General features: G+C 44.7%; 1 protein-coding gene across 2 annotated transcripts in view; it reads right to left on the reverse strand.

Annotated features, from left to right (window-relative positions):
• Positions 1-25,608, reverse strand: part of LOC138480760 (rho GTPase-activating protein 20-like) — a 477,633-nt gene that overhangs the window by 45,112 nt on the left and 406,913 nt on the right. For both annotated transcript variants that reach the window (XM_069612494.1, XM_069612495.1), the window contains exons 7-8: positions 21,254-21,331; positions 18,478-18,544 (exon numbers count right to left, since the gene is read on the reverse strand). In XM_069612494.1, the coding sequence (XP_069468595.1) occupies positions 18,478-18,544; positions 21,254-21,331 (145 nt within the window). The remainder of the gene's footprint in view (positions 1-18,477; positions 18,545-21,253; positions 21,332-25,608) is intronic.

Below are 25,608 nucleotides of genomic sequence, written 5' to 3' on the forward strand. Positions count from 1 at the left end.
TTGAAACACATTGTGTATAGGCGCTATATAAATAAACAATCATATCATATCAGGATTACCTGTGTATGCAAGGCGCTGCACATTCATACAGCAATCACTCTATCATTCACTCGAGCATCCATCACCATACACTCACTCATAACATAAGCATACACGCATCCATACACATGTTTAAATAAAAACAATGAACATAAACGTACCTACTGCAATGGCCTGCGTGTGAGTGCTGAAACGCCCTGCTCCAGGCTGCTCTGTCAGTATGTGCGAGGAGGCGCAGGAACCTCCCCCTCAGACATACAGACATGCAGTGCCCCAGCCAGCATTTCCAATGAGCTATGCAATGCTGGCGAAGCAAAACGCCCCAGGACTTGCATGGCTCAGTGAGCATGTGCGGCTGGGGAACTAAACTGAACTGTCAAAGGGAAACAGTGTTTCCCTTTGACTGTTCAGCTAGCCCAGGAGCACTCCATCATCTGGAAAAAGCAGCTGAGGGGGTGCTCACTGTTTCACTGGGCTGGCTCCTTAGCTCCTCCATAATGGGTGCGTTATTTTGCTTCACCTGCATTCTTTTTGCCAATGTGCTGGAAGCATAACAGTCATAACTGCAGAGACAAAGCAACACTCAGGCAGGGAGTCCATGGCAGTGAAGTCCTGCTAGCATATCAAAACAAAAAAAAAGTAATCAGTGAAAGCTGTCCCCCATCCAAATTCCTGAGATTCTAGGGTCTTTACTGGAGACCCGGAGAAATGGTTAAAATTCCTGAGTCTCTGGGAAAAATCCAGAGGTTAGGCAGGTAAGGCACCAAGCCATCATTATTATTATCCCTCTGCTCTGATAGAGCTCCTTTTGAAAAGTAATACCACCACAGGTAGCTAAACTGCGTATTCCACATTATTAATTGATGCCTGGGTTAAAAAAAAAGAATGCACATTTGTGTAAAATGCCCGACAATTAGAATAGGCAGTGCATAATCCCTTAAAGTGTGTGACATTAAAAAGCGGTATCTTTTTAGGCGCCCAGGTGGACTAGGTCACTGAACTGCAGATGTTGTCGAACTATGAAAATGTGATGCGTGAGACCTCTACTTACTTGCATTCTTTTGATGAGGTTTACTCGGCCTATAGGGGCAGTGGTGATATCGTCTTGCGTATACCGGCTACGTTTAATAAGCTTTATACTAGGCATGATGGGAGCGGCTAAATCGGTTGGCGTCATTGTATAGTTTGTCATTATGTTGTACATGTCTGTTATCGCATCTATTTTAAAACTAGTTGCACTCGTTCTAGCATGCTCAGTTGTCTTAAAATGGATATTTCTTCCTTTATGTATGACCTGTATTAAGGACTGGGCGTTTGTTGGTAATGATGAAGGGATGCCCGCTCAAGTGGGAGGTGCGAATTCCAAGTGCTTGGACATCAAGCACGGCATGCAGAATAAAGTATGCAACATGTACTGCCAGCCAGCCAGGTTACACTCATCGACATAATATACCAGGATCCGGGAGATTTTGGGAACCGGCTTGTTTTGGTGTGTTTGCCTAGCGCCGCAGACCCTGAGTGCTGTCAAAGTTCCTCTGTTTTCTGGGCCATTTGTGCAGCGGCTTGGTATTTCTATTGGGAAATATCGCTGCCTGGAGTTGTTGTCGCCACCTGAAACAAAGTAAAACCACGTTCTCCTCACATTTCCATATATCACATCTTGGAATGATAACCTACTATCAGAAAATTATTCATATGGTTAGTTTAATATTGCCCTTTGTGAAATACATGTGAGGTTGTACGAACAGAACACCTGGCTGCAACACAGGGCCAGTGGTCAGTGGGCCCTCAGACCCCTGCAGGCTGGTCACACTGCAGTGTGCCAGTACAGACAGTTTGAAACTGCTTCCATAAGAGCAGGTGACAGAAAAACCATTTGCTTGGGCAGCAGCAGCTGTGTTTTCACATTCAAATTCTTCAGTAAAGTACTTGAATTACAATTTAATGAAACTAGCTTCATTTATATAGCAATTATTTATTCATATTGAGGAGGGGTTTTGCCACACAACAGAGGTGTAGTTTGGGAGTGACGTGAGCCAGTCGGGGGAGGAGGGGCGTATTCTGATGAATGGGGGGGGCACAAACGATGCTTCCCGCCTGGGGTGCAATCAGGTGTAAGACCGGCCCTGTGTTGACCTCTGCCGGAGCTGGCTGGGAACTGGACAGCGGTCACCAGTGAACACTGCTCATGACAGGCAGGCACACACACACAGTTGCCTTGCCCATTGTTGAGCTGCGCGTGCACTGCAGGATGCAAGGTGCACGTGCCGATATGGCAAGCGTTGCCCTCCTGCCTCAGCCGCACAAGCTCAGAGCCGCACCCTGACACAACGCTGACCATGTGACGGTCTGTTATAGTAGTGACAGTCAGAGAGTCAGAGACAGAGGTAGTGAGTCGCCCGCTGTGTGTCTGACATTCGTCGGGCGGGATCTGAAAGCTTCAGTTCAGGAGTCGGGGCTTCTGTGACTGAACGTCAAGGTAAGTTATTTTATTTTAACTAAACTACTCTGACAGCAGCCTTGGTGGTTGTGTCATACTTTACTTTGATTTCTGTCACTGTGAGGCTGCTGCCTGATGTATGTGAATGTATGCATGTGTGTGCACTGCACACACGCCGACTGTGCGGCCTGGCATGGGCCATAAACATGCCTGAGGCAGTCGCGGCCTCGGACATGTTTTCTATTGGCCAAGTACGGATGACGCACCATCAAGGCTGCAGTCTGCGGCTGGATGCGTCATCATGATACATAATGTACCATGATGATGCATCAGGCCGCAGACTGCAGTCTTGTTCTAGGGCTGTGCGTCCATGCTGGCCCATAAAAAACCTGCATGAGGCCACGGCAGCCTCAGGGGTTTTTATGGCCCATGCCAGGCCGCACAGTCAGCGTTTGGGGATACTGATTGATATTTTATTTCTATTGCGCTCGTACACAAGTGTTTCAGAGCGCGACAAGGCAAGGGAGGGGAATAGGGGAGAACAAAACAGCGATCTTACTAGGCCCAGTGACATTGAGAACACGCAAGTGCATGGGAGAGGGGGGAGGGGAAAAGTGCATGAAAGGGGGAGAGGTGGAAAGTACGAAGAAGAGGAGAAACAGATAAAAAACAATAAATAAATAATAAAGGCAACAAACAGTGGTAATGCAGCCAGCAATTTGCAATTGCTAGGTTTAAGGCAGCAGACAGGGTAGGTCTGATAAGTGCAGGAAGAAAAAGGGGGGGTTGTATGGGTACAGATACAGTCCCCAGTGCAAGGGGTGGCCCGGAGGCAGTGCGGGAGGGTGGCAGGATGAGCAGGTACCTGGGCCCAAAGGACAGAGGGTGGCCATGTGCATGGTGCCAAGAGAGAACAGATCAGCCAGGGAGAGGGGGAGCGAAGGCAGAAGAAAAGAGGAAGGTCTTGAGGTGCTTGAGTACCGTGCACGGATACCGGCCATGTTTTGTTTACATAATGTACCATACATTATGTAAACAAAACATGGCTGGTATCTGATCAGTGACAGTGGCATCTAACAATAACAGGCTTGCCTTGTGCTGGCTAAAGGCACTTTTATCCATGAATAAGTAATACAAAAAGTGCCAATTAATGTCACCGCGAAGAAACACATAAAGAGTCAATTTGTTTTCAGGGAAATCCATCTTCTTTTTCTATTGATTTGTGGCGAGCTGAACAGTGGCTCACATTGTGTGCAACTGCTTTTGTTTTGGTATCAGCGGGCGTAGTAGCCCCAAAAAAATCCATATTGTGCCATGCAGTGGCCTATGCCAGTAACTATAGTGATCAGCATGAAGTGTCCGATGACACATTTTTAAAGGAATACATTAAGAGCCGACATTCAGAGCCCCGAGATTACAGGAAAAACAACTCCTTTGAATAAAAAACCTGAGGCACCCTCAGGTTTTTTCCCTGCGTTTTGTGCAAAAACGCGCGGGAAAAATCATACAAAAGCAATCCGTAAGCAAGTATTGGGATCACATCTAAGGCTGCAACTGATAGGTTACGACTCCTGGATAAATTGTCATTCCAATGATGGCTGAAAAGCTTTCGGGACTGATTTTTATTTTGAAAGCTGTCGGGTGTGAAATGAAATCTCTCACCATTGTGTCTCAGTCGATTTATGTGCATAACTTGTTCCTTCTCGGTCTTCACTGCAATATGTCTGCCAAAATCCCTGAAACCTGAAATCTTCTGGTTTCTCTCCAAACCACCTCCTTCATGCTGTGGCCGACTGCGGTTGGTACATTTTTAAAGTCTTGACATATCCTCTCTTTTCTATTATCACCTTAGAGTGACTCAAGGGCTTTTCCAGGTAGCCTGAAACCAGGCCCAGAAATTAGCCCATGTTTTCTGGTTTCTTCTGAGGTGTCCATTCTCAAAATTGTGTTGCTTCTCTTGCTGCGGTGGCTCGTGTCCTTCTCCCTCTTGCAACTATGCAGCGGATGGTTGAGACAGAGGGCTCAGGGCTGCATTATCGGCTATTGCGCCGATCAAGCCGCATTGAGGGATGGCAGATCCCACATAATGTGCATTAGCTACAGTGAGACATTGCACACATCTCACACAATTGCCAGTTTTTATCATTACCGCAAAACGTTTAATAAACCCCAAAATGTACGTGGGTAATACTTAACCATAAAACTGAATGCTTGGCCTGTAAAAAGTGTCCTACACCGCTGAAGAAGGTGCTTGCATTACCTCTGCGCCCCAAACAGTGAAAGTTCCCCTATTGAAATTAATGCTATTGTCAGTTTGCGATATTCAAGTTTTGTGAGTACACTGATATGAAGTGAAAGGGTAACCAGCTTGAGAATGGACAAAAGATCCACCAAGCGCAGTCCAATTTTAGTCTGCTACGGTTCCACTCTGAGCTAACACAAATGTCATCAGATCAAAATACTTGCAAAACGAAAAAAGGTGAGCAAATCACTGTGTGGTCAAGCCTACCAGCTGTAATGACTCCTGTGCTAGTCTTCTGCGGAGGGGGAAGAGGATGTAAAGAGATGAAAGGGTGATGGTTTCTCTCTTGAAATAGTTCCTGGCAGCCGCATGGAAAAGCTCAACATTTTGGGGTACTCTGGGCACCTCTCTCTGCAGGGCTGAGAGGGGGCCCCACAGTATTCTTTCGGATCTGCTTTGCTGATGGACTACATAGTTCTTCCTGTTCTGGAGGTACCAAATCGAGGGTGGGGGAGTATTTATGCCACATTTTCCACTGCATTTATTTGGGGGGGGCAGCACCCCATCCCCCACTTCTCCCCCATCTCCCACACCCTTAAAAATCACTTTCATCCCTAACCCAGGCACCCCTAAAAAAGTGCAGTGAAAAATGCAGCAAAACAACTGTATCACCAAATGCAGTGAAGTGCAGATGCTCTTCAGGGTATGAGTGGGACGAATGGCTATGAGTGGAGCATACATATACGAGTGGAGCAAATGTGTATGAGCGCGGCATATGGTGGTGGGCGTGGCCTAAATTGGTGGCCGGGGCATACCTATGTTGAGACGAAGCTTAGGGGGCCCCATTGGGAGGTCTCGCAGGGTGGCCTCCACATTTTGTGTTACATCACTGCCCAAAGTCATGCAAGTGCGAGAAGTGACCTACTTTTAAAAATACATGGCATGGTAGATAGTGAAGGATATAAAGAAACAGAATATACGGGTATATCGAACATAGCACTGGCAGCTTCCAATTATTATTATTATTATTATTATTATTAGCTTGGGAGCAACAGAGTTCTGCCCTGGTGTAGGTCATCCAGTCAAAGGTCGGCCATATTTCCCTAGAGAACTGCTTGGGAGTAAGGTGATTGTGCAGCCCCCTCCTCACAATCATTACACAAGAGAACATCCCCCAAACCACTTTCAGACAGACAAGGTATCACTGTTCTAATTTAACAATATAAACGTAATGGTGCCCACTAACATGATTTTTTGACGTATGCATTTTCTTTAAAAAAACATCGAAATATATAGGGGTGTGTGCAAAGGTATATAAGGGGATGGGGGTCAGGAATAGTGTTACATTTGTGGGGGAGTGGGTTTTGGAGGAACTCCCGCAAAAGAAAAAATAAATGCAATGTTCTTTTGGGGGGGAAATGAAATCGACAATAAATCCATCAAAAAAATGACTGTCGATAAATGGATATATAACTACTAACGCAGTTGACACAAGCGAGCGTACATATATCCTTAGATAGGGTTCCTATAAGAATGCAAGAGTCTCTGGCTGTCGAGCTGAGCCTGTAATGCAGTTAAGTTCCTGAAGCACTTGGGATCAAAAAGTTGGTAACAACTCGTTAACTCCAAAACACAAAGAGGAATCCTACCACTCTGTGCCGCACCTCTGAAGGTTTAGAGGTGTCATCAGGGCTCTACTGAGTATTTGTATTTTGATCCATTCATAAAAAGAGTTCAACGTTACTTTCTGCAAATAGAAGCAGGTCCGTCTCCCATGCGGTCAACCATGCATTTCCCCACATCTTACCGCAGATGTTTTAATAAAAGAGACAGATTTTGCCCAAGAGCGTAGCCTTCCTCCATTGAACAAGTGCCTCCTATATCCTGTATCACTGTAGGATTGCGGTGGAGGAACCAACAAGGACTTGACTTGTGAAAGCATCCCAGGAGAGAACACTACTCTCTAGATACGCATCAGCCAAGTGTGTGATGCCCAGAACCGTCCAGTCTTGCTTAACTATTTCATCCTTAGGGGGGGCAGTTCTTTATTATCCCAAAACCCTCTCTCCTAAGTTTCAGGTGTGTCTTGGTCTGACTTGAAACAGTCTCAAGCCAAGGGTGAGCATTTCAATGGGTGGAATTCAGAGCCCTCTATTACCTTACAGGACAAGAGCAGAGAGTCAAATAAACCTGAGTGGACTCGGGCCCTTAACATTATTGTGATGGGCCATTGGACTTGTGCACAGCAGATTGCGGCTGTGCAGCAAGGAAGCACACGTGTATGTCAGGTGCACCCTGTGCATAGGGATTGGTCAATGCCTCTCAACTTATCTGTTGTGTATTAAGGCCTCTAATTAACTTGGGTCCCAAAAGCAAGGGTTCAAACCTTTTTTTTTTTTTTTGGCTTATTGAAATACCTAACAGGGTTATTATGTTAAAAACAGTGAAAATTAAACACTGTAATCTTATTGGACATTGATATCTTTCCAAGTACGGAGATCAGGAACATCGACCATCTTTTAATTATATCTACCAACATACTCGGGTATGACTCCCAATTTGCTACCAGCATCTCTCTAGCATCAATATAACACACAACCCAAGAAAGAGGATCTATTCAGGGTCCCAAATACAGTCACCCATAACACTCCGAGTAGTTGCGTCAGAGAGTGGGAAGGCATTGGTTCTGGCCACTTCTCTTTCTGATTGAAGTGAAATCCAAATGTGCTCACCCATTATATAATGGAGAGCAGCTTAGTCAAAGGGAGAGTTATTGGACATGTATTGTATTTAAATAATTGTGTCTTTCTGATTTATAAGGAGCCCACGGCAATGCAGTGATTGTTTCATGGAGCACCAAATGTAAGGTGTATGATGAGGTGTGTACAAAGATGAAGAGTCATACAAATAAAAGGTCTTGGAATTTCTTGTGACTTTCAGAGCAGTACAGATGCAATTCTTCATGTTCAGATCTTTTTATGTCTACGTTTGATAATGACACCTCATCCCCCGGATGTGAAACGCTTCCTGATTCCTGTGTAATGCAGTATTTATATTGTGGACGCAAAATATTGATCACTTGGACATTTGTTTGGAATTTCAATTGTGTTTGGAGAATCATGTTGATTTTGTAATCTGTGTATTTTATGTTGATGATCTATTAATTAATGTAATGTGAAAAGGTGATACATTCGCCCTGAAGAAGACATGTGTTCTGTAAAGTCGAAACACGTGTTGGCAGGAGCATACTAATCACCAAATTAAATAAAATTCAGATCTGAACGCGAAGAATCTATTGAAAATCTCTCATTTGCGAGAATTGGAAATAATACCAATACACATTTATAATACTTTATATCAAGGAAAGGATTGAGCAATGGTGTATGCACAGTGGTTGAACCAACACTGTGTTTGTTGTTGAGCCACAGATAGCCCTCTCCCTGTAGTCAGTCTAAGTTAACAGGAAGGGTTTAACCTCTTGATGCATGGTAGTAGGAAGGATGGGCCAACCACCCACAAAGACCAAGTGCATAACGCATAGATCTCTCAAGTCAATTCTGTTCTGAGGTGGAGCCAATGCAGAATCTTAAGGGAAGGAGTAGCGTGGTTGTATGGTCTCAATCCCAAGATAACTCAGCCAACTTGATTCTGCATGAGCTGCAGGAACTGATTTACTAGTTTGTGGAGGCCGACGTACATGCCATTGCAGTAGTCCAATCTTTCAAGGACGATCACTGTAGTACCTTCACACTGGTGGCTGGTGAATTTGTGAACTGGAGTAACTGTCTGTGCCTAATATGCGGGAGCAACCAAGAGCAGTGAGAGAGGCTAAACTATACAAAGGGAGGTTCGGCGTCATTCTCACCCTGAGAACATGTTTTAAATAATTGGTTACAATGGGTCATTTTTGAACACTTTCTGTGACAATTTGGGTAAAAAGCCACACAGTTTGCAATCGGTTTTGTATGGTAGCAAAAAGCCCATGAAGAGTAGCAAATCACCAACCGTGCACAGGATCATTTTCCAAACAATTTTCATGATGCCTTTTCCCACAACATATGCTAGTATATAAATAAAATGCCATGCTGGCTGTGCACAATGCATTTCTATGCAGGCTGCATTACTAAATGCTATTTTTTTTTTTTAATACGAGTATATAATCACCGAAGTGATTTTTACAAGAAGATGAACATAACATTTCACAGCGTATTTATCCAGACAAGAGAATAAGTCTATAGAAACACGAAAGTAAAGGAGAAAACACTCCCCACTTCCATCATCTATCTGTGTCCAGTCCACTAACTCGGAGGAACATGTGCAAAGATCTGGTCCAAAATTTTAGTAGCTGCAATAGACCAAGATGTTCTCAAGCCTCCAATTAAGCGCTCCCACCAGAGTTCTTCTTCCCTTAGATAGGCATTTTTTAGGTGATGGAGTATGTATGGTGATCTGAATTTATCTGTACCTGAACACAGTAATAAAAGGTGCCGTAATGTTTCGCTTTGTTCGGTGTTCTTACAAAAGCGGCAAGTATTAGTTCTTGAGAGGCCCCTTGTGTGCAGAATCTCATTTGTGGGTAACAAGTTTAACCTTGCACGGAGTAGAGTGCTCCGTGTTTTTCTGTCTGGATGCTTTATCAAAAAAGGTTGAATTACATTCAATTTTCTGTTTGTTGGAGGTAGGTGACTAGTTAGCTTATACTCAGATGCCTTATCCAATGTATTTATCCAATCCATTTCTTCAATTCGTGTTTTAGTTTTTGTCGGGTTACCCAAAAGTTCTTCCATGGAGCTGCCGCAGATTTCAAGTTGCTGTAGGCACTTTAGCTCCCATTTTGATAGTAACATGGATTTGCTTGAGTTCATCTCCGCCTGGACCATCAGAAAAATTGCAGAGGAAGAAGGATCTTTTGTCTTCCGATATAACATAACTGACGCTCTTTTCACTATTGACTCTAAAGAGGAGAGGGAGAGTTCACGTCTAATCAAGGCGATCGGAGTAGAAGGTGGTAGATTCAGGACTGAGCGCCAAAACAGACTCTCCAATCTAGCCCATAAGGAGTAGGGTAAAGATGGCATAGCCTCAGCTCCGTAGGTAATAGCTGGGATAACTTTGCCCCTATAGAATTTGAGCTGGGGCAGCAAAGAAAAGCGACTGTATTTGTTGTCCAGTATTTCTGCTTGCGAGGCTAGAGTTTTCATTTTTTCCGAGAGATGGTGTTTCATCGCTGAATCTTTGGCCGTGGAGTTAATAGGGACTCCAAGATATTTAAATTCAGTCACTTGTTCGATTTTGTTTGTGGACAGGTACCACAAATTCTTCTTTGTCTTTTTTAGATTTTTTCCAAACACCATTATCTTCGTTTTTTGTTTGTTTACCTCTAGATCATTGGCGGCTGTGTATGTAGTCAGTGCAGACAACTGCCGTTGTAAGCCAATTGGGGTCTGGTCCAGTTGAATAAGATCGTCTGCATACAAGAGTCTCGGGATCTTCTCTTTACCCAATTCTGGGGGGAATGCTCGTGTGCTGGTTGAAATATTTTTATAGTCCCCAAAATAAGACAGGAAGAGGGCTGGAGCTAGTGGGCAGCCTTGTTTGACCCCTGTGTCAGTTGTTATGGATGGCGAGAGTAGGCCACTGGTGTTCAGTCGTACCTGCTTTGATGTAGAAGCATGCAGAGCCTTGATAGGATTCAGAATCTCCTCAGGACAGTCCCAAATGATGAGTTTTTCCCAAAGTTTCCTTCGGTTGACCAAGTCAAAGGCCTGGAACAGGTCTATAAATGCCAGAAATAGGTTCCGATTTGTTTCACGTGCTTTTGCTTTTAAGAGGCTGCTTTTTTATAGAGATGTTTATAGTAGTTCCTACTCCCTTTTTAAACCCCGATTGAAGAGGGTCATTACAGGGTGCTCTTTTTGTCCACTGATTAAAGTGATCCAGCAGAAGGGAACCATAAACTTTCCCTATAACATCTAGGAGTGCCACCGGACGAATGTTTCAGGGGTCATCCTTCCTTCCTTTTTTGAATATGGGGATAATAACTGCTGAGGTCCAAGTAGGCGGGATTGAGCGGGAGATAGTACATTTGTAGAAAATTAGACTCAGCAGGTTTGCCCATTCTTCTGGCGCAGATTTCAAATTTTCATTAGATAGACCATCAGGCCCTGGAGCCCTTGATTTCTTTAGTTTGAGTATTTTATCCAAAATATCAATTCTGTCGGAGAGATCAACCCACCGTGCTGTCGTCTGAGGAGATAAAGAGCCTTCAGCGGGATCTGGAGATTTGAAAAGTGTTGAATAGAATCCAGTCCATGCTAGTTCCGATATACTGTTTAGCCTCATTGTAGATGCCTCTTTAGCTCGTGGGTTAACCAGGCTCCAAAAATCTCTAGAGTTTGACTTTCCAATTTGTTCTAGCATATTTTCAGAGTCCTGTTGATGTCATTTTAAACAGTAAACCCGTAGCCAGCTTTTATAGGCTCTTGTTGTCTCCTTTATGTGCGCCCTGTTGGCGGGCCTGTTGTTTCTTGCAGCCATCCTTTTCGCTCTGCGGAGGATGTTTCTCAGTGCCACCAAGAGGGCATCAAAATTGTGTGCCTGGTGGATCTGGGATGTATTTAGCCCCTTCGATCTTTTTATCGTGGCTCTGTAAGGTTCCAAGAGTGGTCTGTAGTCAACCTTTGCGGCCTCCTTACTGCTTCCATGCTAGCGACTGATTGCTTGAATGTTGACCCGTGTAATCCTTACCCGGTTGCCTTTTCTTTCCGGTTTAATTCTTCCAGGATAATGGTCTGTATCTGGTTTTGTAGAGGCCCATTTAATAGCCAGCAAGTTATGGTCGCTTTGGTTGGTCTGGCAAATACTGAAATCTCTCAACCGGGCTAACAGAAGATCAGAAACAAATATGTAGTCTATTGTTGAGTTGGTCAAGCCTCTTTTCCATGTTGGTAGAGAATTAGAATCAGGAAGTGTGGCTGCAGAGTTAAAAAGATGTCTGGCCGACATCAGCTTCTGCCAGGCTTGGCCTTGTTTGCAAGGATTACTCTGTACGGGACCTTTGATGCTCTTGCTAGCCGTTGGACAATTGATGTTTAGGTCTCCACATACTATAACATCACATACCCCAAACTCTAAGTAGACTGAGCCCAGTGTAGATGTCACTATATCGAACAGTAAGGTCTGTTGCATCCCTTTGTGATTCCATGGACATCACCAACAAGGGAGTGCATGTGTGATGTTATTCCCCAGCCTCCTTTCGTCGCCAAGAAATGAGAACCACGATGACATAAGGGGTCTTCAAGATTATTTTAATTATTTCTAGTCCCACGCCCATCCGGACTGCAACGATTAGACCTGATGAGGGTCTTCCTTTAGGTCCCGCTAATGCTTCTGAGAAAGCAATCTCGAAGCCATCCAATGTTGGTTTAGATTGTAACCAAACTTCTTGGAGACATAAGATGTCATAGTCCCCTAAGTTGATATCGCCAGGAGTTGTCAAGTGTAAAAACCCTCTTGTATTCCAGGTCGCCAGAGACAGTAGATGTTGCTCTTGGTCAGTTTTAGTGAATTCTGATGGCTATTTATGAAGGCGTGTAGATAAAGCTTTTGGGAGCCAGGCCCATGTAGAAGATTCAAGAGACGGTCTGGCCTGAGTCAGCTTTTGGTTCTCCTCTAATGTTGTGGTCGCCTTTATGTTAGGAGAGTTACTAGGGGGAATGGCTTTCCCCTGAGGCATAGAGTGGACCGTGTTGGACTTTAAAATTGCTGCTGGTTTCTTTGCGGGATTATCCTTTGAGCTAGTGTACTGGCGTTCTTCGTTCGATCTGTCCTCCGTTGTGCGATCCTTTGTCTTGTCATGGTCTATTGTAGATGGTCCAATTAATGTTAGTTCGAAAACTTGTTTGAATAATGCCTCCGCTGCTGCTGACAATGAGGTAGTCACATCGGCTGATGATATATATAGCAGACAATGTGCCATATGACCCTCGTGAAAAGGTTCCACCGTTTTAAAATCTTCTGATTTTAAGTTTCTTAAAGAGGAGATACTATGTAGCAGTCTCAGCACCGTACGTCTATTTAGGACCAGATATTTTTGGTTGCCAGACCATTGACGTATTTTGACCGTTGGATTCATCTTGTGGTTTTTAGGGTCTTGGTGTGACTTCTTCGTATGGTGAAGTCTATAGTCCCCACTCTAGTGTTGTTTGTATTCCTGAAATCCCTTTCTCTTGTGGGAATACATCGAGTCCTTAGAGTTATCCGATAGGTCAGATTTTGTTTGAGTGTGAACTCTTGATCTATATGTCACTTGAGGCCGGTGAGGAGGTGAGACCAGATCTCGATTTTGTTCAGTACGCTTTTCAGTAGGATTTCTAGTTTGATCCCCTTGCATGCTTCGTAGAGATTTAAAACGATCATCTAGTGAAGTGAACCTGAAAGGTCCCTCATAACTGTCTGATGACTAGATGACGTCTTAGTTAGATAGAGATTCGCCCCTTTCTGTTGTCTGTCAGGGCAGTCGTCAAAGTTAATGTTAATGTTAAAGGTCATTTGTACCGCGCACTATCACCACCGGAGTGGTCCCCTGGCGCTCTGGCGGCTCTGAAAGAGGGAGGGAGGGGTGGGTTAGTGGGTGGAGGCTGGAAAAGTGCAAGATTGCAGTGATGTGCTGTTGGCAGCCTCAGCCCGGTGGTTCCGTCGGCTGGGCCTGGGGTGTATGCGGCCGGTAGTCGTCGTGTGCTGATGTGCGAGTCTATGTGTGTTTTTGTTTTGTTGTTGCAGTGTAGTGAAGTTCGTGCGGTTTGCTGTGCTGGAGGTTTGTGGTTGTGTTTGGTTTGGAGTTTGAGAGGTGTATGCAGAGAAGGAAGTTGTTAGTGGTATTGGTTAGTTGGCATCTCTATCCTGGATTGAGCCGGTTGGGCTCGTGTAATCTTACACGACGGGATGCTTGTACACCCTGTGCCTCAGGAGGTACGTGCTCGTTTTTTTTTTTTTCTCCATTCGAGGCCGTTTGAGGATTTAGCTGTCCCCTCCGCCAAGTGTTGACTTATATCCATCAAGTCCTTTTGCATAAGAAAATCTTCTGTTGTTTTTGGTGACTGAGATGGAACTTCTGGTTGTTTCTCTGTATCTATCACTTTTGTTGACACTGGTTTCTTCCCTCCCAAGTTTTGAGTCTTCTTTGGTAAGGGATCCTTTTGTAGGAGGTCAGATTGCTGAATCACTGGGGTTGCTTTAAACAAAGGTGCCGTTTTAAGGCATATGTGGGGGTTAAGGGTCTGTTGCTTAGGTCTCATATCCAAGTTCCCCTCAAGAGGCAGCCCTGGATTCAATAGTTTGTGGCTTGGGCCTTGGGTGGTTTTCGTTCCTAATTGATCTTTCTGTGGGAGAATATCATCTAAACACATCACGTCATTATCACCCAACTTGTTAGGTATCAGATTTGCTCTCATTTGCAATGTGCTGAGGCAACCTGACAAGGAGGTTGAGCCCGATTTTGGCCTTGTCCCACAATCCATGTTGGAAGCGTCACAGCACAGAGTGTCTGGTGCTGTTGTTTGAGTGCTTACGTCCATCCCTGGCCTATCTTTGTTGGTTTTTCTTAAGCCTGAGAGGACTTCCATGGGCTCCACTTGATGAAAATGCGAAGTACCAATTGGGTAATTTTTTCTTTTCTCCAAAGCGTTGATATAGCCTTCTAAGTAAATAAGCTTAGAGTTCATCATCGCGAAGATAGATGTATGGTCTTTCAGGGAGTCATTTATTGCCTCATAAAGCTTGCAAAAAGGTGCTAATGCAATTGTTACAGCAGACATGATGTACATGAAGTCTGCTTTTTTTTGACGGCGTCTCCTTTGGGATAGTGTAAGAAGACTCACTTGATCTTCTATTAGATGCAGAACTCACAGGTGTTGAAGGCGACCATAACCGCGGCACTTCCTTTGATTTCTGTTGGGAGGTCGGCAACCTCGAAATGGGGCCCTCCCGGGGATCTAGCAAGGCCTCTTTGCTTCCGTTTTCCTTGTGTACTTCACTGGCCAAGGGAGCCACCGGGGGGGTGGGCTTGGACCCCGAGTTACTTATCTCAAAAATATGAGGAGTTCGACTTGCATTGTCGTATTGCCCCAAGCTATTTATTTCCGGTGACACTGGTAGAGCAATTGTCGATCCTATACAATCTGACTGGGGTAAAGAGTTTTTGCTTCCCAGTAATGGTTCAGTTAATGGCTCAGCCTCCAAATCAGTTGGGGCTTCACTATGAGACTCCTGGACTTCGCTACGAGGCTCATTGTGCACTGGCAAAGATGGTGAAGTTGCCGTTTTCTCTGGCCGAAATTCTTGTAATTCCAAGATGATTGGTAAGCACGGTGGTCCAGGATTAGAAGTGTCTTTTGGATGCACCCTTAGATGAACTGGTGGAACAATGGTCTCACTGCTAGGGAGATTCTTCTGGGAGCCAGATGATGCAATGAGTAAAGGTTCTAGGAGAGCTTCTAACAAATCTGCGTCCGAAATTTCCCCAAGCCCTGAATGATGCAGTTTCTTTTTGACTTGTCTGTGAAAGAGCGTTTTTAGTGAGTTTTCCAGACGCTGACTCGCCGATGGCGTTGCTGAGGTAGAGGATCTCGGAGGCTTTTTTGCTGCTGTTCGCTTGGTAGTCGTAGGGAGATCGAAGTTTTTCTTTGATAGCAGTCTAAATGGAATTCCATGTGGTTGTCGAGTTGGAGCCCCCTGTTTGTTACCCCTCTCAAATCTGTAGATTTGGCAGCCTTAAGTTCAATAGGCTCAAGAATTAAGGGGGCCAGAGGAGAAGATGTTGGTGCGGGCGAGGTTGAAGTCGTCTCGTCCGAATGTTCAACAATCTTGTCCCCCCACCCACTAGACACTTCGGGCCGTTTTTTGCATAGGTAGTATTTTCTGCACATTCTGCTGGTGAGAAAGAAAATTTGTTGTGCACTTGAGCCTTTGTTGAGTTTTGCAAAGGAGACTCTGTGATAATATCTGTGTCCACCTGGTGGCGCTGTGGGGCAGCTGAGCCAAGGGAAGTCAAGTACAAAGGCTTCTCTAAACCAGAGGCTCCGGTTTCATCGTCGGGACTCTGGAGCACTTTCGAAGCCCCCACGGGTGCAGCGGGACCGGCGCAGGTGGCCAGGGCTCCCCCCGGCCCTCGACCCGGGTGGCCCCCCCTCCTCCGAGGGACGGCTCCTCCGCGTCTTCCACCGGGCCGGGGTGCCGGGCCCCAGTCCGCCCAGCTCCGCCGCATTTTCCTCCGCGTGCGGCCTCAACCTCCAACAGCTGATCAGATGAGGCTTCCCCGCAGCTCCGCCGTCCCGCGGAGCCGCAGCCAGACCTGCCTGCGGGCTCCCCACAGATGCCGCCCGACCCCAGCTCCTCCCGGCTTCCGACATGGGAGGCCTCTCCTCCCACGAGGGGAGGACCCCCCATGCTGTCTACCGTCGCAGCCAGGGGCCGGAGCGCCACTGATCCCCCGAGGCTGGACCACCGGCTCTGGGTCGAAAGTGCCATGCTGCTCCAATCGCTTCAACTTGCTGGCGGCATCCCCAGTCATGGAGAAACCAGGGGTATGCTCAATCCACTCCTCTGGTAAAAGTTGTTGTTTATGCTTCTGAGTAGAGTGGTTGTTTTTTGTGGCATGCTGTTGAACAGTTAATTTAGGCAGCTTTCTTGATGGAATATTTTGTAGTTTGCCTCCTGGCCTCTTCAGAGAGCCTGCACAGGATAAGATGTTAGATTGTAGAGTAGATTGTGTATCGTTAGAAGATGAGGAAGCCAACAAGAGGGCAGAGGAGCTGTTGGCACTCCGCAGCTTTCGTGGTTCGTCTTCGTCTTCAAAGGTGTTATGTCTCAGGTCCAGGGCTTCTCCCCCATCTGCCATAGTTGCCATTAGACTGCCACAGACTGCCCACTCTCACACCACTCCGCTCCGCTTCGCTGCTGCCTTCTGGTTTTGAAGGGAAATGGCGCCAAAAGAGGACACTGTAGCCACTGTAGAAAGACTGAAACTGAGGGGGACTGCCACAGACTGCCCACTCTCACACCACTCCGCTATTATTAGCATATATGGACTCCCAGCCAGTACAATGACATGCCACAGAAATAAACCATATCCAGACTTGCCATATAAACAAAGGCCAGTTTACCACGTAATCAGACTTAGTTTTGCTTTTACCCTTGATACAAAGTACAAACATACCATGGCACACAATGAACATTTGGCCAGACTGGGGCTACTAATGTAAGGCATTCTAGCCACATATAGTACTAATGTTTTCTCTCCCTTGAGCCAATGAAAAAGTAACAAATGCCATGCCACAGTAAGAAAGTAAATGAACATGTACACCATAGACCAGTCCAGCCATGTAATCACACATATATTTGCTTTACCCTTGACGCTAAGAAATAAAATGTAATGGCACATTAAGAAAGTATATGCAGACTGACACTAGCAGTGCCAGTCTGCATACACTTTCTTCATTTGACATTGCATTGATTACTTGCTATCAAGGGTAAAGCAAACATGATAAGTGTATTGTGCATATAGACTGGATCTACATTCACTCTCATTATGCATCAAGGGTAAAGCAGACATGTTAAGTGTTATTATCTGGCTGTAAATTGCCTACATTCAATGTAGGCCAGTTTAGCCATGTAATACCACTACAAATAACACAAATGTGTTGTGTATTACCTAGCTAGACTGGCATTAATTCAATGTAGGTTATCAAGCCTGATAATAACACTTCAAATGACGCTTATATTTGCTTTACCCTTGATGCATGGTACTGAGCATCAACAGTAAAGCAAAAAAAGACTGCCATGTCACCAGCAGCCCCACTCTAAACGTAGTGGCCCCACAGACTTTTGAGGTGGCACACATACAACACTTTCACCCCTGCCTTCAGACATCATTCAAATAACTCCTTGCATGCAGGCGTTCATAAAAACAAACACCCAATCATACACGTGCACATAGATACATGCATACATATAAAAAAGTACATTATCTGCATGAACCCTTCAATGCACTGTGCCATCTCGTAGAACTGAATAGCCCTCCTCTCTGCAAAATGAGCACGCTGAGGGACAGCACAGGACAGGACAGTCAGTCAGTATCTCTATGCTGTTAGTGCAATAATGAGAGATGACAGGGCCAGACTTCTAATGCCCTGTCGCCTCTCATTATTAAGAGATATGTTTGTTGTGGCCCCAAAGGATTCTAAATACAACAAAAAGTAATGTGTAGCATGGACGCATCCATGCTCAGAGGCAGGCAGTACGGTCCCACGGGTGCACCGCGCTGCCTGTCGCTCGGGAGGTGGCCCACCTCTCATGCAAGGGGGCATCACACTCCCACCCATAGTGGTGGAAAGTCACTGTACTTTCCACTTCGTGCGGCATAAGGACCGGCAAGATCCACCTTAACACGTGCCGGCGGAAGTGGCAACTTCTTGATATTTAGGTGGCCTGTTTATTAAAGATGATTTTATCATGAAAGAAGAAGGCCAGGTCCTAGACCTGAGTGATACGGATGGGGAAGCTTCAGCTGTGAAATCCTGGGATTCCTGGTGATATGAAAAGTGAAGAGGCTCTATCAAGCTATTCCCTGGATGGTCCGGTGGCATAATACAGAACTCTTAGCAAACAGTTACTAGCAATGTATACAGTACACTAGAGTGTGATAGCCAATCACTCAGCAGCCAACCGCAAATAAGGAGAAAGGTACTATAGTACTTACCGAGGAGAGGGAAGGGGGAGTCGTCCTTCCCTGATAGAACGCAGAGGTGGTAGTCACTTGGTCGACCCTAAAAGAGGATAAAAAACAGCACAAAACCATCAATGTCGGTTATGAAACAAGGCGACATCAGAGCTCCTAGAGAAAATTTAAAAGTGTGAAACTGAGAAATGAACGAGTGAAACACCTCCTCTGCGAGGAACCAGCCCCGGCCTTGATGGAAGTTGGTCACCGGCTCACTGAGCCGGCATGTGAGGCACTGAGAGGAAGGCAAAATGTTCAACCTTCAAAATAAAAGCGTGAGCGGAAGCGGGGAGGAAGTCAAGCCCCAGCCGTACTGACGTGAAGCTGCGAGAATTCCGTGAGTCACATACCAACTGCTGGCCACTGGCACCTTTGGCATATTTTGAAATATGAGCATTTATTTTTTACTTCAAATTTGGAGACGTTTAATAGAGTATTGCTCCTATGTCAAGCAGAGCTTAAGAGAGAACAAGTATTGCGCGGCTTTCCGGACACGGGGGGGGGGGGGGGGGCTATGGGGTGGACTCATCATAGGGCAGTGTGGTGTGTGGGGTCCAGTTGAGACCAAACAACATAACTTGGTTTGCAATGGGGAACCAGGCTGGGCATAATGCATTTCTAGAAATACTAAACAGGACACTGTGCAGTGTTGCGTATTTTCAAATGGAGGCCCAGACAATATTTATTTATCTATTTATTTTTTTCAACATTTGTTGAGCGCCACATAGAGGAATAAAGTTAACATCCAACAATGTCCTTTTTTTATTGTTGTTGTTAAATGCTGATTGCGGGATTAGAACCTGTGTTCCCCATTTCCTTAATCAGAAATTATGCCATGGAACCAGACGTGTATGTTTACTTCGCCATTTAAGACTCTTGGAGAAATGGCCGTGGCAATGAAGTCAGAAAATGCATTCAGGAAATCAAGAGAGTTGAGAGGGAGGGAGTTCTCCTGCCAGTGTAAGCAGCTAAGCCGAGGCGTGTTCCAAGTCAGGCTCTGATGCCAGGAAAATGGCTGCCCACAACGCCAAAGAAGCAGAAGGAGTCAGCCTGGGAGAACCTTCGCTGGTTTGGGGGATCTGGCTAGCGCATCCTCCCAGGGAACGCGATGTTCATGTCAAGTCAACGCGTGAGTGTTGAGAGAGACGTTAGGGCCACTGCATACCCTGGTTACCTTACCCTTGGAAAATGGGGGACTTTAGCTCCACCTAAGATATTTATCGGTAGGAGGGTGTGGTGGTTTGAGGGACAGGGAGGATTGCCTGATAGCTATTGAGAGGGGCCAGTAAACTTAGCTGAGACCTGATGAGGTCTCACGTGTTATGTTCATACGATCCCAGAGCGTTCATTTTGCTAGTCCCACACATAGGATAAAAGTACCAGGGGATTTTGGGGAGCTGAATGGACTAGAAGCCAGCATTTACAATCTACGTGCCGCATGCACACGGCTTATCTCCGGCATGAGATGTTCTTTGTGGCAGTAACGCAACGGATTCCAGTGGAATTCACCTGTTTTTTCCACCTGGTAATAACACAGGTGGATTGCACTGGAATGCATTGTAAATGCCTCCGGGAGGCATTTGCACATTCCCATGCACGTGGCAGAAGGTTAAGGTGTGAAGGGAAATGAGGCTGTGCTTTACACTTCAATGCACCAGTGATTGTTTGAAAAGTTGAAAAGGTATTTTACACAGAAGTGCAAATGGCCGTGGCCCCCAACATGGAATTTGGTGTCAAGAGATAATGACCCCGAATGTGAACAAACACAGAGGGGGTCATTCCGAGTTGGGCGGTAGCCATGGTGCTATTGGCACCATGGCTGCCTCCCATACCGGGTCCGGTCTGATTGAATGGGGACTTACCGGGTCATTCCGACCCTGGAGAACCCGGTAAGTCCCCATTGAACGACCCATTCCCCATTCCCATTTGAGCCCCCATAGGGCTCAAAGGGAATGGGGAAGGTGCTGATAACGGCCTGCAAATAGCAGGCCCGCTATTAGCACCCTGGTCCCTTAGCGGGACCCGTAAAGGACGTCTGGTCAGACCTGGTTAGGATAATACCTTTTTATTACAATACTAGCTCATCTCCAGCTCTAGCAAAGGCTTTAGCTCTTAGTAGACAACTCATATAACCCTGCCATGAACTTAAATCACAAAGTGCTAAGCTACTGCTTGGGAAAAACTAACCCGGAGAGATCCCTGGCGGATGTTTTTGGATGGGGAACGGCGGAAAGGGATGGCAATGGCAGTAGGGATTAACTTGGGTATGGGCAATCAAAGGGTCTGTAAATAACCAAACATCAATGACAAACTGTGTGTGCCTCTTCATACCCGCCCCCCTCATATGCCATCTCACACTTATGTGTACTCCAATGCAATAGACGCGGCATATATGTGGCTTTTTAGCACCGCCTAATAACCCCAATTAATGAATTTATCAAAAGTCACTTCTGTCAAGTGGTGTTCATCATAATGTATTATTCTGCGCTCCTCTACCCACGGGCTAGGTTTGTGCAATTGACACATTTAAAATAAAAATAATAAAATCTTGACATTGCTGTCAAGATACCAGAGAATGATAGTGGAGCTTATCAGACACTGAGCGTGTTGCTATTCATGTGAAGTTAGACATTTCTCAAGGATGCCCTTAAACTTGAATTTTCATCCTGGATCTCAGCAGCATATCTCGTTGGCCACCCTAGCACAATCATCACGAATTGATCAGACACACGTCTAGTTCAAAGGTGAAACTTACCGGAAGACTAAGCTGCTGGGCGGCCATTTTGATCACCTTCTCTGCTGGGTCGGTGTTGGAAACATTGACCATCGTACACTAGAAATGGAAGCACATGTTCAAAGTGAGCGATTGGGATTCGGCATGGCACTGCTTGAGATTTTGCTGGACATGCTAGTAAGACAGGAAATTGCAGACCCGCCTTAAAGACCACAAGATGCAAGACAATGATTTGATATTGCAACACTGTGAGAACCTAAGAATATGGGTGTGAACGTGGAAGTATTCTAATGAGTTGCTTTTCTTAGTCCAAGTGTTCAGGATGTCAGGAATGCCACATATGTTTACAGTGTTTATATTACACATGTTCTTAGAGCTTGCAGGTACCAGGGCTCTTGAAATTCAATTAACACAGTGCCTCCATTGTAGGAACCCCTGACATTTTCAGAGACACTTATCTCAGACTGGAAACCATAAAGTTAATAAATGTCTAGACCAGCAGAGAATTCCTCTTAAAACATTGAAGTGGCCCTAATATGACATACACATGCCTTAAGAAGAACGGTCAGTACATACATATCCAAACAAGGGATTCACTGCTCCTTATGCTTATGAGAACGTGAACCATTTTGTGCACCAAAACTTCATTGCAACATTGGAGGAGATTTTTTTCTTTTTTTTCTTTTTTTTAATAAAGCATTTCTGCTCTACAAAGGCAGTAACAGAAACTATGGGCCTGCTTAACAGGGCGTTTTCCAATGGGATTGCACCATTATAAAAACGCTTCTGTAAATCAGGGCCATATATGTCTAAGATTGCACAATGAGTCAGCCATTTATCTGAAGCTGCAATTGACTAGACAATACATTTATCATTTCATGTTATTTGTTTATTGGTTTCTTTTTTAATTTTAGAGTAGACTATTGGGTTGAATGTGTTTATAATGTTCTTGTGAAGTTTGGTAAGAATACACTTTCAGCTTAATGTAAAAAACTGATATATTATATAAAGTGTGTTGAAATGTATGTTGTAAAGCATGATGGAAAATGTATTCTATGCATCTATATTTCTCAAATGTCAGTTGCTGACTAGTTTCATTTGTTAGTTATCTAATGCCTCTTTCAAATGTAGAACATCAGGAATATTATTGATCGCAAAATAAACAATATAATATTTTGATAATGTATAAATGATGTTTTCGTATTTGATATGTTTATTATGAAATACAATAACCTGATATAAAAGTCTATCAGCTTCTATTCAGGAACCCAATCCAGGATTAATTTCTGCGGTCAATTTCCTCGGGTATCCTGTCATAAGTATAAACTCACCATGTCGCTCAAGCATGGCCATCTGGAGTAGGGCAAAGAAAAGCTGGCTGTCAACACTATCTATTTCTTTACACTATTTCTTTACTGTTTGCAGGTTTTTAATCAATTTATGGAAGCAGCAGCTTAGGCCTCACTTTCTCAAGAATATCATAGGGCATGTGTGGGGGTTATAAACTTTTGTATGTATAATTATGATGTAAACATTGTATTAGGTACAGGACATTTTATTAAGGATGCTTTTATAGAAATTTGCAGAAGAAGGAATGTTGTGGGAATAAGCCCCAAGCCGGCGGGCCATTACCGTCTAAGCTAATGCCTCCAGGGACCATTGTTATATTTAATGGAGGTCCCAGGGGCATTACCGTTAGGCGTAAACAGCCAGCCGGCGAGTGGCTTATTGCCATTAGTATTTCGGGGTTTTTAGCCTCGGGAAACTAATGGCGTTGTTTGCATATTGAAAAAACGGCGCTGCTGTATGCATTTGTTCTAGAAAGACTAGAATGTGCGTACAGCTTTATTACTACGGACCAACAGGCCAGCATTTTGGGCCACGTTGATCCGTAGTAATGAATGGAGAGGTGAGTGAGGAAGCTATCAGACACTGTGGTATGGCTCGGAATTGAGCCAATTCACGTTCATTGTATCCCGTGGCATCGGCGAGCCGGGTACTAACGTAATATAACTCTCACCGATATTTCAGAGTATCTTAAACAGAGTGATGTCTAGTGTTTTAAAGGTTTGTAATTGTAGTTGTATTATGTATTCATGATGTTATATATTGTTTGTTAATGCATTATGTTTTCCGACTAAACTTTTTCTTTTTCTTCAACACTATCTTCGGTCAGGTAGAAGATTGAATATTTGCTGTAAGTCTGCGCTTTTTTTTAGAACTTTCGGAGCGCTGCTTAACGCTCTCAACTGGAATGCTACCAATTGTGTCAATTAACACAATACTTTTCCTTTCCTAAGTTACCGACTGACCTTGTGGCCACAATACAAGCCTTGTCCAGTCCTGATTTTTAGAAAGAATCACCCAACCTGATGGGAATCATTGAATGCATTGTGCTACAAGTGCCAGAGGCAGAGTGCTGTTGGCCTACACATCAGGACTATAGAAGGGATCCTGACAGCAGGGGGCGGTTGGATTCTATGCTTCTTTTAGATGTGGTCGAAACATAAAAGCAGCGAAAATTGCCATTTCCAGAACCAGACAACACCGGGAGACTGTAACAGCCGTTCTCAAAATATGTCCTTCGTTTTTCAGCAGAACACCCCCACCCCCCTTTCAAAGTATTTAGAAATAATCAAGGGAAACCCTATGTTGGTTTTCATTGAAATGGACAATATATGACCCATGTGGAGGTAAAACAGTTTTTATGGTAGACTGTTTTTTTTTCATAGAAATATGTGACTTTGTGGGTAATGGCTAAAGAAAATGACCACACACTCAGTTATTTCGAAATACCCAGGTAGTACCCTTTCTATAAGCAAGGTTTTTGCAAATCTCATTTCACTTCAAATTTTCAGGATGCCAACGATTACTATCTCTCACCTCCAGACAATTAGATTTTGCAAAGAAACAGTGAGTCAAATTCGGCAACTCAGAAAATGGGTCAGGAACTGCATTTGCATTGGAACTAACTCTTTGCATTCGGTGTTAACCAGGTTGGAATGCAGGCTAATATCTGGAGATTCAGCCTGCATTTAAAGCCTCCTGATTGGCTGGCTCCAACGCCAAGGGTGCTAATAACTCGAAACACATCCTACTGCCTTGTTGATATTAGTCATAGCACAGATACCTTTCGACAAATCTGACGGTTTTATTCCACAATTTAGAAATCCTTTTTAGGCAGGGTAGACCATGTGATTAACTCGTGGGCAGTTGAATCACTTTTATTCCTGGTTTCCCCACTTGAACAAGTTGTGTGATTCCGGGCAAACTTCTTGATCTCCTTCTGCATTATGAATCTGGTCATAACAAGGAAGAAGAGCCTACTGCCAGGTCCACTGAACCTGTGCCCTATGCTGCCAGTCCACTAGTGGACGTGCATATACTACTTCCGGGTAGGGTACTGAGTGAGCATTTCACAGTCCGGTTTTCAAAACAGCTCTTACCTCAATGCGATCTCGTTTACGAGCCCAGGATCTTGGGTAACTGGGATGAGACTAGAAAGGAGCCTAGTGGCAAAAGCTGGTGTTTCCAGCTTTCCGTGCAGCAGCATGGGTGCATTGCTGGTGCAGGGAGAAGGGAGTGCATTTCAGCCTCTATTGGGAGCATTCTCAGTGTCTGGAGGACTCTGCATGGTGGAGAATAGATGGATTTACAGCTGTAAAGGTGTAGAGAGATACAGATTGACAGAGCCACAGAATACTGCAGAAGGATTGTTGTAGTGTGACTTCAGGTTTCAGGGGAGTATGTTTACCTTTCAGGAAGATTTCATTTCCAGGTAGTGTTCGTAGGTTCCTTAATGTTGGCATTCCCAGAATGTGTACTATATCAAAGTTAACTTCTACTAAAACAGGTTCTTGTCAACATACATAGATGATAATATCAGGAGTGGTTTCCTTATTCGTCTTGTGTTTTAGTGCTGTAATAAGGGCCTGTATTATTACCATAAAACACCAGCCTCGGAATGAGAGCTCAGTGGGCCCAGCCGAGGATGCAATCATGGGGAGTGCAGATTTGCCCCATGTCTCGGGATGATAGCTCAGGGGCAACGTGCTCGTCTTGGAAGCAAGACGACGCAGAGCAACACATGTCTGATCCCCGGTTCTGCACTTAGAAACGTCTGGGTATTAAGCACGTTATAAATAAACAATTATATTGTATATTATCTGGAGCTGGCACTTTACCCATGAGTTGTAAAAAAAGATAGATGCACAGGGCTAGATAGATATGTAGACAAGAATTTGAGTATAACCCCTATGCAAGTTCTCTCTCTTCAAACTGGCTAGTTTGACACTGAAGAACTATAGAAATTCTGAACAAATGAATTTGATCCTTTGTAATATTCAGCACAAGTGAAAAGCAAAATCTTGCATTAA

The sequence above is a fragment of the Ambystoma mexicanum genome, chromosome 5p, assembly GCF_040938575.1.
Source record: "Ambystoma mexicanum isolate Mex_15411 chromosome 5p, UKY_AmexF1_1, whole genome shotgun sequence".
Lineage (NCBI taxonomy): Eukaryota > Metazoa > Chordata > Amphibia > Caudata > Ambystomatidae > Ambystoma > Ambystoma mexicanum.